A 14,080-nucleotide genomic window follows, 5' to 3' on the forward strand; every position below is an offset into this window, starting at 1 on the left:
CCAAAGTGGAAAAGTGAAGGAAGCAAGCAAGGTCTCTCGTTTGGCCATTGCCGCCGCAGCAATGTCTTCTCCACTTTCCGCTGATGACGGAGATGTCAGTCAATTCCTTCTTTCTGTCCCACTGACTATCACAAAGCGCTTGGACTGACGACGTACTCGACCTTCGCGCTTCTAGATCTTCGAGCGTCTACAACAACGTACCGACCCAAAAGTGCAGGAAGAGCAGCAGAAAGCTGTCAATGAACGGGTCAGAGCGATCTATGAGAAGGCACAAAATCGCCTCGGTGAATTGGTCAGTCTCGCAGACTCGTCTGTCCTCGACTTGCTCTGCCTTGGGCCAGAAAGCCCGGGCAAATCAGCAACGAATGACTAACGCGGCCGTTCATGATGGCATCAGATCGACCAAAATTCCACTCTACCATGTGTCATCTCTTCAGTGCAGGTTCATGGTGCTCGCCATACCCGCAGAAGCTTTCTGGAGCAGATATTCAACCCTCTGCTTAGCAGCAATCATACTAGGCCCTATACGCTCTCGGAAGCCTTGCAGGAAGTATCGGCACGTGCGGACAAGCTTGGCAGGTTTGGTGGGGTTTTCCCTTGTATCATTCTATGCTACAAGTTAGATTCTAATACGGCTACAGATGTCTTTCAACAGCCGATCTCGGTATATCTCGATCAGTCATCACCGGCTGACCCGCAAACTGGTCTCCCGACCATTGATGTCCTGCTGTCGGTCAAGGAGAAGTCTCGCGTCTTGCTCAAGACGGGTACTGATCTTGGAAACGCTGAAGGATCTGCTTATGGTAACCTTCTCTGGCGTAATGTGTTTGGAGGCGCAGAGAACCTGAACTTGAATGCTTCACTGGGCACCAGGACAAGATCCGCATACCAGGCCACCTTCGACACCCCACTTTTCAACGACCCCGATTTCCGCTTGGAGCTTGGTGGAATTGCCAGTGCCACACAAAAGTCTTGGGCATGCCACGAGGAGGTGCTGAAAGGCGGATGGAGCAAAATTCGCTGGATGAGCTCGTCCGGACACCACCATGAATTTGGATACAACGGTGTCTGGAGACAAATGACTGGCCTTTCGGAAAATGCATCCTCTACTGTTCGTGCCGACGCCGGAGACAGCGTGAAGAGCAGCGTCTTCCACAGCTGGACTAACGACCGGAGGGATAATGCGCTCCTTCCGTCGCGGGGCTACTATGCCAAGGTCTTCAATGAGGTGGCCGGCTGGGGTCCGCTCAAGGGTGATGTCTCTTTCTGGAAGTCGGAGATCGAAACACAAGCTGCAGTCCCCGTCCCCATCCCTGGTCTCAAGGGTGACAGTGGCGTCAGTTTCACAACTGGATTCCGTGCGGGACTTTTGTACCCACTCAGGCTTGATTCGGATTCTCGACCACAATTATCTCGCGTTAACGACCGTTTCCTGCTGGGAGGCCCCACAGATGTGCGTGGGTTCCGTCTTTGCGGCCTCGGACCTCATGATGGAGCGGATGCGGTTGGAGGGGACGTGTATGCTGCGGGAAGTGCCAATTTGCTGCTTCCACTCCCGAGAGTGGGTGCCGACAAGCCTTTCCGTCTACAAGCATTTGTGAACGGTGGTCGTCTTCTGCCACTTCGCACGGCTGACAAGAATGTCCCCACTTCCAGTGGTGAGGTGAAAAATGCCATGGTATCAACTATCTCCGAGCTGGCAAATGGTTTGCCCAGCGTTGCGGCGGGTGTCGGACTGGTTTATGCTCATCCAGTTGCCAGATTTGAGTTGAACTTCTCCCTGCCACTGGTGTTGCGTAAAGGTGAAGAAGGCCGCAAGGGCCTTCAAATGGGAATCGGCATTAACTTCCTGTAAAATTAAGCCAGAGCGATGTATTGTAGCATTTGACTAGAAGAATGTTGTTCTATTCTCTAGCAGCCTGTGTCGAGCATTTTGAGACCGTGCCATTGTTTATCTATGCACTTTTACCACTGTACTGTACTCTCCGTCCATTCCTAGAATTCATAGATCAGATAAGCTGATTCCACCTTAGATTGACTCTACCTTACTCCGTAAATCGAAGTGGGTCGCCAGCTTGCCGGGTACCGTACAACTACACACCTCAGGCATCAGTAAGGCCCCCATCTTTCATCACCGCCAGCCAGCTGTTCTTTCTTGCCTCTCTCTCATACATCATCTACCTCAATTTCCCTCACCCACTCACAAAACCTGCCATTTACTCGCCAACTAACTTATCTTCAGGTGCTGCGGAATAAAACACCAGCGTCTTTCTTCACGAAATCTCTCCTCTCCTCCCGCTTCTCCTCCTGACCTTGGCCGCAATGGCCCAGTATTACCCGCAGCAACAGCCTTACGGAGCACAGGCCTCTGCGCAGAACCTTCAATTCTACCCGACATCATACCAGTCTGTCTCCGGTCATACAACCCCTTCTCAAGCTTCCTACGGAGGCTTTGGAGGTCCCTCTAATCCGTCCGCCCAAGCTTATCCCGTCGGAGGGGTGGGAAGCGGATATGGCGGCTTCGGCTCTCCGTCTGCAGGAGTGAGCGGCAGGATGGGTGAACAGGGCGGTTTACGGACGGGGTGGCTTGCTGCGTTTGGAACAGAAGGGTACGATGGGGAGCCGCCGCTTTTGGAGGAGCTGGGAGTCAATTTTGAACACATTCGCACGAAGGTAATGGATGCCATGACGCAAAAAAGAAAAAAAAGAAAGAAAGAAAACAAGGCCGCTATCTTGAAGAACATTTCTGACTGACCTGCAATATCATTGATGCTGTATGTTTAGACCTTGACCGTCTTGAATCCCTTTGCTCGCATTGATCAGCACCTGATGGACGACAGCGACCTCTACGGCGCGCTGCTTTATATCGTACTCTACGGCACATTCCTCCTGCTGTCCGGCAAGGTCTTTTATGGGTATATCTACGGCGTCGCGGTATTCGGCACCATTGCCCTGCACCTGATTCTCAGCTTGATGTCGCCCGCGCTCGACGCGGTTCCCGTGGCCAACGCCGCCGATCCCACCAACTACTCCCCGCACCACAAACCCACCATGTCGGACGCCTCGGCCGCCGGCCATTTCTCTGCAACCCTGACCTTCCCCCGCTCCGCCAGCGTACTTGGCTATTGCTTCTTGCCTTTGGTGCTGACGAGCTTGGTCGGGATCCTCATCCCCATGGATACCATGTTCGGCTATCTCCTGACCACCGCCGCCGTTGGCTGGTGCACCTACAGCTCCTCGGGCATGTTCTGCGCCGTCGCCCGTATGCGCGGCATGAGAGGCCTGGTGGCGTATCCGCTGGCACTGTTCTATGTGGTCTTCGGTATCATGGGAATCTTCTCCTCCCGAGGAAGTGGTACCCTGGCTGCCAAGACGGGCGCTGCCTGACCGAGACTACGGAATCGATATCCGGGGCGCACACTGGAGGCGCAGCTATCAAAGTCTTTACATTAGAACGACTAAGCGTTGCACTCAGGCTGTTTGCAAGTCGAACCGCACCTTCGCAGCGAAGACACCGCTTAGTTGGCTTCGCGGCAGATTTGTATGAATATCATGATTTCTCTCGCTGCTTTAGTTATACCATAAGTGCATCTTCGAGTTTCTGAGCTAGCGGCGTACTTGAACCTTCCTTGATTGACGGGTCTAGTTACTCTGGTAAAAAAAAAAAAGTATACTTCGCCAAATCCTTGTCCAGTCCGCAACTCTAGTATGACTTCGCATTTTAGTGTCATCACAGGTCTGGGTCGGACATCCCTTAGGTTGCCACTATTGATGATCTCGCGCTGATCTACACCCGAGTGTTGATTGGACCCATTCGGTGCAGGATAGTGGTCGAAATAAAGAAATTAGAAAAAAGTTGGACCCCAAACCCTCTACTTTATGTGCCAAAGGTAGAAAGACTAATATTCTTGTGATTTCATGCTTTAGCTTAATGCAATTGGCTATCTACGTGAACATACTTGTTTTCTCGCCACGAGCCGGAGCCCAGTTGTCCAGCCACTCGCGCGATCGATCAAGATTGCCTGCAGAGGCTTCGACGGCAGCAACACACCATGCCAGGTCATAAGATTTCCCCTCTCCTGCTGCAGCTTCTGCGGCGAGTAATTCCGCGAGCGAGCGTCGTTGCTGGCCTACTTCATCCGTACATAGGTGGAAAGGCGCTGTATTCGGCGTATAGCCTTGAAGGTTGACTGCGTCAATCAATGGCCGCACTGCCGCGAGGATGGCCGCAGCACTTGTCGGAGTGAGTGACTCGCTAGGTTGCCTGACTTGCTTCCCTGTCTTGCAATAATCATTCTGACACCAAGATTTACCGCACCCTGACATCATCTGAGAAAGATACCGACGCTCAATGCGTCGTCGCAAAGCCTTTCCCTCTGGATCATAAGTGTCCACATAAAGTGGACCAAAGCAAATACTGCATAGGCCCAGGTGATTCGCATTCTGCGTCCCGCGGCCGTCCAGAGTCCGGCCGCAGTTCTCGTTCAAGCAGATCCGAGGTGTGGGCCGAGACAAACGCTCCAGATCGTGATGGCGTAGGTGAGTCTTTAAATCCCGCATTCGAACAATCTTGTTGCATAAATGGCATTCCGTGGTCCGTCCTCCATCCACCAGCTCGTGCGGGGTAAGACCAGAAACTAAAACTTCTGGATCTTCCATGCTAGGGTCTGACTCGCCCCGTTGGGGCACCACAAGGTGGCAGAATTGGCAGAGGATAGGCTTGGCTGGGCAGACGGTCGTGCGATGTTGGGCAAGGCGCGGGAGGCTCACTGCCTGGTATCCACAAGCGCGGCAAGAATGCTGTGTATGGAAGATGTCATTGTGCTTTTGCTTGTCCAAAGGACTGTTTCCATAAGATGAATCATGTGGACAGTGCCAATGGTCATGCCATTCAGGAGAACGCTTCTGAAAGACATTATGGCATTGTGGGCAATACACATTGTTCCGGAGACAAAAATTCTCGTGAAGCACCAGGGTCCGCTGTGGCACCCACTGGCGGCAGTTCTTACACTGCACGTCCTCAGGCTCATGATCACTTGGACCCTCGCGCACATGAGGCCCGTCTTCCTCGATTGCCGTGCCGTTTGAGAGCTGCAGCTTGTAAAACACCGGTGAGCTTGCCCTGGAACCTTGTATCGAGGAGGCGTCAGGCATCAAGACATGAACCGAGATGTATAGAGCATCAGCACTCTCGAGCTCGGTATTTGTTGGTTGGATCTTCAGTCGCCTCGAAAATTGCGTTGAAAAGTCACCAAAAACATGTTCGTCCACCCTTGGTCGGTTCCTTTGACGAGCGGAAAGTGGGCTGGCGAAAATGTATACATCTGCATTGTCAAGGCCTTCAACACGAATTTCGAGGGGTGCTCCACGATCCCATCTGGCAAGCTCGTAATCGACATAATCACCCGGTGCTAGTTGGCCAGTGACCGAATGGCCGATGTGGAGTTCACCGCCAGGAGAAGTACCATTCTTACTGCCCATGCTGTGAGATGACCTTTCTAGCCGTTTCTGTAAAGTTTCTCTTGCTTGATCCTCAGTCAAAGCAACAATGTCAACTTCCAGATCCGTATCCACAACACATATTCCGGGGCCTCCAGGTTCCACCTTGTCGACCAGAAAACGGAACGGCTCACCCTGGCCGCTAACTGCGTTCAAGACCTCGCCGATAGTAAGAGTCGTATAGCTGTCACGTAGCACCCGCTCCAACAGGGCCTTCCAGTCATCCGGATCGTATCCGGCTGCAAGCGGGCGCAAGCGCACATACGTGCCCTTCGGTAACTGATGTGCGTGCACCATCACTGTAGCAGATGGGGTCTTCGCTGGCATGTTCGAGGCAGCATTTTCTTCTAAAGGTGATGGCGGCGAATTGTTCAATCCGAGAGCGCCTCGTAGGAGGGTGCTCAATCCGATCTCATTTTCCCTTGAGGAAAATTCTCGAATACCCGCAAAGACCACGCGGTCATTTTGAGGATTCACGATGCGGAATGTCAGCGGCTGAGGTAGCTGATGTTGGCGCTCTGTGGCGCGATCGCGTGCTCGCGACTCGGTCTCAAATGTGGAGGGATTGAAGTGGTCGAAGGCGGTGGTGAAGGGATGCGCAGGAGCAGGCGAGACGGTGTCTTGAAGCGGGGCCGCGGCAAGGAGTTGCTCGAGAGCCGACTGGGGCAGTGTGATTTTATCACCTGGAAGTTGAGGGGTGAGATCCAAAGGTGTGACAGTCAATTGCGCTGACCAGTGTAGAGAGCCCTGATCGGAGGCCATAGCCTTATACTCAGTATATACAGTACTATACTGTGTAGGTACAGTATTCGTAAGAAAGTATTCGTAGGACAGTATTCGTAGGTGGTGGGTGAATGTGATGTTTAGTCCTAGCAGGGTGCCTTATCGGCAAAGCAGCCAAAGCGGAGAGTGGGGATCAGGAGGAAATGTTGGAGGGTGGAGATTGCTTGATAAACATTACCCCCGTCATCTTCGAGATTAGATAATTTGCCTACACGCAGCTTCAACAGGGTGGGTGCGGGTTGCAGGCAATAGTAGGAGAGCAATGATCCCTGAGAGCAAGAGAGAACCGAAGTACCGCGGGCCTTCTAGAAAGAGGTCGGGGATTTGTCATCCCGATTGATTGGCAGCAAGACTTGGTTAGGGACTAGGTAAGTTACTCCGTAGTATTTACTAAGTTACGTTACTTACTGATGATCAACCACTGAGTGACAAGTTGATGATATGTTAAGTCAACTAAGCTAACGAATCTTGAATTCAAACTATAGAGAGTATATATGGTGTAGTGACATCGCTCTCAATGCATTCTACCCCCATCCTCAGTTGTTTCCCCTGCTGACAAAAACCCACAATGTTGTATAACATTAACCATTGAGAGCACCAGGTTACAATCAAATCAATATAATTCTCTCACTCGATGGCGTGTGCTAGTATTGCACCAATCGCACTTCCCCCTTGGTCAGCCTCTCCTCATTAAAGTAGGGGTCTTTGTACATACCAGGGTCGATGAGCACCCTTCATTGTGCTCAACACAGTAAACTCCTTGGCAGGTGTTGCATGTCCGTTGGCACTCCGCCTTACACATGGCACACTGGATAATCCATCAGAAAGGCGCTAGCTGGACTCTAAACACGGCACTCACCGTTGGGCCACATTCCCAGCAGTCCTTGCTCACACCAGGCCCGCCTATATTCGAACCGTCCCCTCTGGGTTCTCTGGTAGCAGTCTGATGCGGAGTGAGATTGCTTCTTACGCGCTCTGGATGTGGCAAACAATCGGTGCAGAACCATTTATTACAACGATGGCACCAGCGATCGGTTAGGCATTCTGTACACCGGGCTATTAACGCAGCTTGCTTGTCAGGAATGAGCGCAGGGTGTCTCGCTGCTGCCACTGTGGATGAATGCAGTGGAGGTGGCGCAAGCAGAGGAAATCGCTCCTCGAGGGATTCGCCCCAAATAGCCGGTCCCTCGGGTACTGAATGGCATCCATCGCATCCTCCGGGACCAAGTGCAACAGTAGCTATTGCCGGCGCAAGCATTCGACTCTCTGGCTGGGGACTCTCATCATTCGGTAAGCTTGGATTGTGCAATTCAACATTGTGCTGCGGACCCCGACACAGCACAGCGTCGAAGGCAATGATACCCTCACACTTCTGGATTGTTTCTGCCCACCCTTCGTCTATCTTCCGCTTGAACATCTTGCCTGACGGGTAGTACCAGGGATTTTGACTGCATGCATCTCTCGTTGGCTCGCCACGTGATACTGGACTTTCTCCAGTGGTAGAAGGCTCGCTTGATCCTTGGCTGGAGCATCTTGAGTTCCACCAGTCACGGTAGTTACTGCGTACGGCACCACGCGATTGTGCCATGGGTGTAAAATGATATATCCCCTTCAGACTCGGGTTTCCTTTCGGGCGTGTAGGCCTGACCGCATAGTTCAGCACCTGCATCAACTTACGCTCGTTCAGATGCCGGCACTCCCTTATCGACAGAATATTGATGTTGAAACGATCTGTCAGAATGATGTCGGCAATCAATTCGGCCGGCACAGATAGCCCGTCCATGATCAGTGTCCGCACATCTTGCAGGATTGATTTTCGTTCGAGGTGGTCAAAGATGCCTCGTAAAGGTACCGCATAGAAGCCATCCGCTGTAAGTGCGTCACTCAGCTGATCTTCCCCTGCGACCTGACTCTCAAGGTTTTCTGGTAATTCACTGGCAAAGCAGGCGCCGCGACATCGGCTCAGATCGAGATGCCGGAAAACGTATGGCGTGTCTATCACCAAAGATCTAAGAACACGCGAGGTCGAGGCCACGGCAAATAAAGCTGGGGTCGATAAATAGGGGGCGATATGGTCGAGAATCACATTATTCGACAAAACATCGGTGAGAGTAGCCGGCTTACGCAGTACGGTAGTTATGGGTTGGGATTTCGCAGTGTCTTCCTTGGCCGCCCCGCCACTGTCCTCGTCATCATCAGGTAGCACTTCCTCGACCACTGGCACAAGCCCCAATTCTTTTGAGGTCAACCGACTAGCACCGTAAAAGAAATCAGGGGCGCGGCCGATGAGGTTTTGGCGATAAGCAGTCATCGCACCTAGAGCGAGTTCATCTCTTCGTGAGAACACAGGAGCAGCACTGGGCTGGATTTCCTGGAGCGCGGCTTTAGCATTGGCCAGTTCCATCTTCAGCAGTTCGATAGTGGACAAAAGAACGGCTGGCATGGCCTTGATATGCTCGGGATCGATGGCGGTGACTGAAGTAGACCATAACTCCCCTTCGGGCATGTTAGGGAATGTAAATGGCGTGGAATTTGATTATGCGCCGATGAAAAGAGGAAGGCGAGCGAAGAAAATAGGACGCGCGTGCAAGAAAAACAAGCCAAGGCGATGGTTGGGTCGATATAGTAGGAGACGATTGCGCGTAATAAAACAGCTGTAGTAAGAATAAGTGAATGGCGAAGCGGTGACAACAACAACGACAAGAAGAAGAAGAAGAAGTGGAAGAAAAGTGGCGGTGACTGGCTGAGTATAACAAGAAACAATCTCTAGAAGCTATTCACGAGAATGGATAGCTTCCGATTTACCAGTACGAACAGAGACGATCAGCGAACTATGTCAAGCGTTGGTAAGGTATATCAAAGATAAAGTGAGGGTTTCGAGTGGTTCATGGGTCAGAGGGTGGAGGATGTCCAGGATAAGAGAGCAGAAAAGAAGGGAGACAGAACAGTAGGAGCAGGAGGGAGGCATAGATATACCGGACACCTGTTGCCATCGTATGTACGACGACATCCACTGACCGAGAGATTGTCCGACATATTTTCATATTGCCATCCAACGGTGTATAACCATGATTGATTTTAGTTAGTCTAGAAACACTGAGAGTTCCGTCGTATGTACAGTATGTACTGTGCAGTAAGTACATGCACATGACTGACTAGTGGAGTACTCTATCTATTAGTTGCTGTATCGGCGGAGTCGGGGGAAGATGGCATTCATGCATGCGATGTATACGATGTACTACCGGTCTAGTACAAGATTATAGTCTTTGTATGCCTACCGGGCACAAGGGAAGCAGGGGATGGTTAATCTAGATTGATCTAGTACGTATAAATACTTCATCCAGAAAGTTACTTCTCAGTCGATACGAACTGTACAGTACGGTACTCGCTCTACCTAAAGTGACCATGAGTATGGAAGAAGATTCGGCAGACTTGCATGATTCAGGAGACAACAAGACACCCCGGCCCTCGTTCACGGCTTCAATTTCTCCGCTCCATCCCAGGGCTCGGACCCACTGGACTAATGAGTAGGTCGACCCGTACGAAGTACGGAGTACAGTACATTCTACAGTATTACTACTTAAAACGGAGTACTGAGTATCAGACTTTAGGGGATGTTGCTCGGGGATCTGGACCGCCCCACTGAAAGCCGAGGCCCTACTCTATACACATTACCGGCCAGGACATCAACTTACTCCGGTACATAGAGTATTCACTAAATTGTCTTAGTAGAATGTCTGTGCAGTGTCTGTGTGCTGTAAACTGGGTGTAGAGTATGAGTTACTAAGGATGTACTGAGTATGACGGAGTACTGTACATGTATGCCAAATATTTCAACAAGAGTGGGGATGAACAATCTGGCAATTTGTGATTGGGAAGGCGAACTGCAAAGGAAGGAAAGAGCAAAGCTAAAAGAGGTAACGGAAAAGCAACAACAAGAAATTCTGAGTAGGTACGGAGTAAAATGAGAGAAAATACCGGCTGGTCACACGCGCACCCTCACCTTACGATGAGGCGGCGATCAACAGGCTTACCGATGGAGGGAGTTGATATGGATGGAGTCGATGGACCCCACCTCCCCTTCTCCAAGCCCGGGGCGAACGGATGGGGGGCCGACCGAGTTGATGGCCCCGACACAGTATCCAGAGCAGTGCCTTAATCGATAAAGAAAATCTAGATAATGTGATCCTTCACTGAATTCTTATTCAATTGAATTCCGTATATGTTCAGCGGATTTAGCAACTAAGCTAATCAATGACTGCACTTGGTACTCTGTACAGCTGCAAATCTATCCCTGCTCACTGGCTATTGACCCATTGTATGCACACGTCCATTACAGAGAACATTTAAGGTTACTGCATATACCTAGTTACTTGTAAAAGACCATCAGGCCACCACAAACTGGCTAATCACTCCGTACCTAGTAACTAGCCAACTTGTCATCCACCATTGTGCCAAGCCAGATTGAAGGCAATATGATTGCAATGTCGACAATTTCTGCTTAGTTTTTGAACCCCCTCGCAATGCCGCCAAGCACAATTAATGCCCACTGATCGTCGCCCTGGTAATTCTGCATGCAACGCATTAGCTACGCGGGTCTGTCGAGATTGCTTGCTATGCACATTTAATTATATGCTCAGTACTATGTGAATACTAAGGATACCTGCAGAGCTGCACGTGATAGAAGTCAGTGACTCACAGCACGCTGCGAGGCAAACAAGGGATGTGGACCACTCTCATGGTCCCGGTTTATTCCTGCCTCGCTGCTCACCCTTGGGAATGGGCATGGGCCTAAAGATTACAATATAGACTAACGCTACAGAGTACACGCATCTTGAATTGCTTCAACTGAAGATCTTGGTGAACATACCGTGTCAATATACATCATTCCTTGCTTGCATTTGACCGAGAGACTTCCCCCAAACACCATCTGGTCGTGACTTGGTGACAACAAGCAGAGGCCTGAAGCCCCGACGAGAGCCCATCCAAGGCGAATGGCATATATATTGGACAGCCATCACGACCACCCTGGTGAGCGGTGAAAGAGAATCCTAGTAAAATTACCCTTCCATTTACTTGAAGAGTTTCGACACTGCGACTTCCTTGTCATCATGCTTGTTGAGGATCTTCGCAGTAGCCAGGTCAAAGTCTTCCTGGGTGACGTGCACACGTCGCTCCCGAAGTGCATACATGCCCGCCTCCGTACACACTCCTTTGAGCTCGGCTCCAGAGCATCCATTCATCTTTTCGGCAATCTTCGTAAGGTTGATACCTCGGGTCAAGTTCATTGACCGCGAATGAATCCGTAGAATGTCGGCACGAGCTTCCACTCTGTCATAGTAAAGATCTTGGTCAGCCAACTGGTGGTGAAACACAAATGTTTGAACAGTGGTAGCAACAGAAAATCGCAGGACAAGGGTCAGCAACTCACGACGGCGGTGGGAACTCAATCTTGCGGTCAATACGACCAGGGCGCAGCAAGGCCGGATCCAGAATATCGAGTCGGTTAGTAGCCATGATGATCTTGATGTTCTTCGTAGGTTCAAACCCGTCTAACTGGTTGAGAAGCTCCAGCATCGTCCGTTGTACCTCCGAGTCACCCGACCCCGCCGAGTCTATCCGGCTGGACCCAATACTGTCGATCTCATCCATGAAGATGATACTCGGGGCATGCTCTCGGGCCATAACAAAAAGCTCACGGACCATGCGACTTCCTTCACCTATGTACTTTTGCACTAATTCCGATCCACTGACTCTGATGAACCGGCAGTCGGTGTGATGAGCGACAGCTCGGGCAAGTAACGTTTTGCCGGTTCCCGGGGGGCCATAGAGAAGAACACCTTTGGGCTGTGCGATACCAAGCGACTCAAACAGCTCCGGGTGTTTCAAGCCCAGCTCGATCACCTCCTTGATTTCCTTGATCTGCTGGTCAAGACCACCGATCATGTCGTACGTACTATCAGGTACTTTCTCGACCATCATTAGCGACACCAGCGGATCGACGGAGGAGGGCAGCATCTTTTCCAGTTTGTACGAGTCGGATAACAGCGCAACTCGCTTTCCAACCGTCAACTTGCTGATATCGACACCATCGGCGATGTCCACAACTACAGAGAGACTCTAGAGTCAGCATGTAATGAACATATCAAAATCAACAATTTGCATGATGCGGAGATCTTGCTTACCATATTTGCCTTCCGGGTGGACCTTGACAAGGACCTTCTTGGTGCTCATGACCTTGACTACCTCACCAACATAGGAGCCGGGTTGCTGAAGCAGGCCTAGCTCCTCCCTGAGTAGACGTACCCGCGAATTGTAATCGTTCCGTTGTGCTTCAAGTCGTCTGAGAACAGCCTGGCCTTGAATGATTTCGAGCTTCATGCTCTCAATCTTGTTGCGGTAGTAATTGTCGAGCGCCATGATGGATGACGACAAATAGTGCTGCCACGGCAAGGCAGAACTGGGGTGGAGTCTATCAGTTTCGATGAGATGGAAAAGAAAGTTTGATATATCTTCTGCCAAAATCTGGGGGAAAGACGAAGTAGATAGAGTGTGGGGCAATCAAGCAGGAAGAGTAACAGAGAAGAGATGTGTACAGTGCAATACAAGAGAACAGCGGATGGAGGGTGAGGATGAGCTCGCTCTTGCGTGTGTAGCTTAGCTTGTCCGCCCTTGTCCGCCCTCGTCGACAGGAACGCCGCCGCCGCCGCCCCAAAGCACACCCGCCACAACCCGTTCATCAGCCACAGCAAAGCTTACATAAAAGAATACAGTAACCTCACGATAGTTATAACGAACTAATTGAGACGGCCCCTTTGTTCGTTATATCGAGATATTCGTTTTATCGAATGTATGTAAAAAAAAATCTTTCACGTGATCTAGGCTGTCTTGATGAGTATACTGACTAAGTAATTCTTTTCAAATCTCCAGATTTTCTCTTAAAAAATCCTTAAAAATCTCCAAAAAGTCCCTAAATAATTTATACTCAATCGATATAACGAACCTTGTATGTAGAAACAAATCATTTTACGAACTTTGTTATAAAGTAACATAACAAATTTATATGGAAGAATTAATCTGCCGGTTCTAGAATTCGTTATATGGCAAAAATTTGTTAAATCGAGATTTGTTATAGCGTGAGGTTACTGTAGTATGTGGATTTGTGGGTCATGGACTGCTGGGCAGTGATTGCCCGGTTTGCCCGGTTGAGAAGTCAATCGTAGAGTAAGTTGAGTGTGACGTACTTACTGTACTCGTACTGTAACTACAGGTAGCTAGTTAACTTAACCACTGTGTTTACTCAACTTCAACTAAAGTGTTTGTCTGAACGTTGGTTCTTTTGTGCATTATTCCACCCCCTCTGTCTTACCCTTTTCAACTACTCTCCCTGTCTGCCACTTTCACGATATCCAGCAACTTATCAAGTTACTTAAGTACTGTTAGTTCCTTAATCATTGTTCAGCTCGTTTGTAATAATCCCCGTGACTTGATGATGTCCCAAGGTCTCAGCTGACTGCGGGGATGCAATGAGGCTGTATCTCATGATCTCACTAAGTTAGCTGCTAACTACGCAGTACTGTACCAAGACTTCAGTTGATTACCATCACTTCTACTCCCCCTTTCCCTTTCACAGTCAGCTATTATTTCCACCCTTGATTCTTGTTTTTCTCTTTTCTTTCACATTGAAACAATATGTGACTTTCTCTGTGACGCCTTAGATCTTAATTGTTTTGATGATTATTTTATTTCCCTGCTCTCTAGCCCTGTTCTTCTTGTCGCTGCTGTTCTAAGTACAGGC

The 14,080-nt window shown here is 50.1% G+C and overlaps 3 protein-coding genes across 3 annotated transcripts; 1 reads left to right on the forward strand and 2 right to left on the reverse strand.

The window, feature by feature from the left end:
* Positions 1-61: 61 nt before the first annotated feature.
* BO72DRAFT_470011 (Yip1-domain-containing protein) lies at positions 62-3,387 on the forward strand (the record flags this gene model as incomplete). The annotated part of the gene is made up of 7 exons (XM_040946993.1): positions 62-94; positions 176-292; positions 398-584; positions 642-1,851; position 2,265; positions 2,332-2,673; positions 2,785-3,387. The coding sequence occupies 7 exons, from the start codon at positions 62-64 to the stop codon at positions 3,385-3,387; spliced, it is 2,493 nt and encodes an 830-aa protein (XP_040799569.1).
* Positions 3,388-6,823: 3,436 nt separating this feature from the next.
* On the reverse strand, positions 6,824-8,788 carry BO72DRAFT_432994 (uncharacterized protein; the record flags this gene model as incomplete). Its single annotated transcript, XM_040943184.1, has 3 exons — positions 6,824-6,946; positions 6,998-7,090; positions 7,142-8,788. The coding sequence occupies 3 exons, from the start codon at positions 8,786-8,788 to the stop codon at positions 6,896-6,898; spliced, it is 1,791 nt and encodes a 596-aa protein (XP_040799570.1). The 3' UTR covers positions 6,824-6,895.
* A 2,311-nt stretch (positions 8,789-11,099) lies between these two features.
* Positions 11,100-12,984, reverse strand: BO72DRAFT_449763 (proteasome regulatory particle base subunit RPT6). Its single transcript, XM_040945096.1, has 3 exons — positions 12,468-12,984; positions 11,714-12,389; positions 11,100-11,613 (listed from the first exon to the last, which is right to left on the reverse strand). The coding sequence occupies exons 1-3, from the start codon at positions 12,700-12,702 to the stop codon at positions 11,355-11,357; spliced, it is 1,170 nt and encodes a 389-aa protein (XP_040799571.1). The 5' UTR covers positions 12,703-12,984; the 3' UTR covers positions 11,100-11,354.
* Between the last annotated feature and the right edge of the window lie 1,096 nt (positions 12,985-14,080).

Source organism: Aspergillus fijiensis (genome assembly GCF_003184825.1).
Source record: "Aspergillus fijiensis CBS 313.89 unplaced genomic scaffold BO72scaffold_36, whole genome shotgun sequence".
In the NCBI taxonomy this organism is placed as follows: domain Eukaryota; kingdom Fungi; phylum Ascomycota; class Eurotiomycetes; order Eurotiales; family Aspergillaceae; genus Aspergillus; species Aspergillus fijiensis.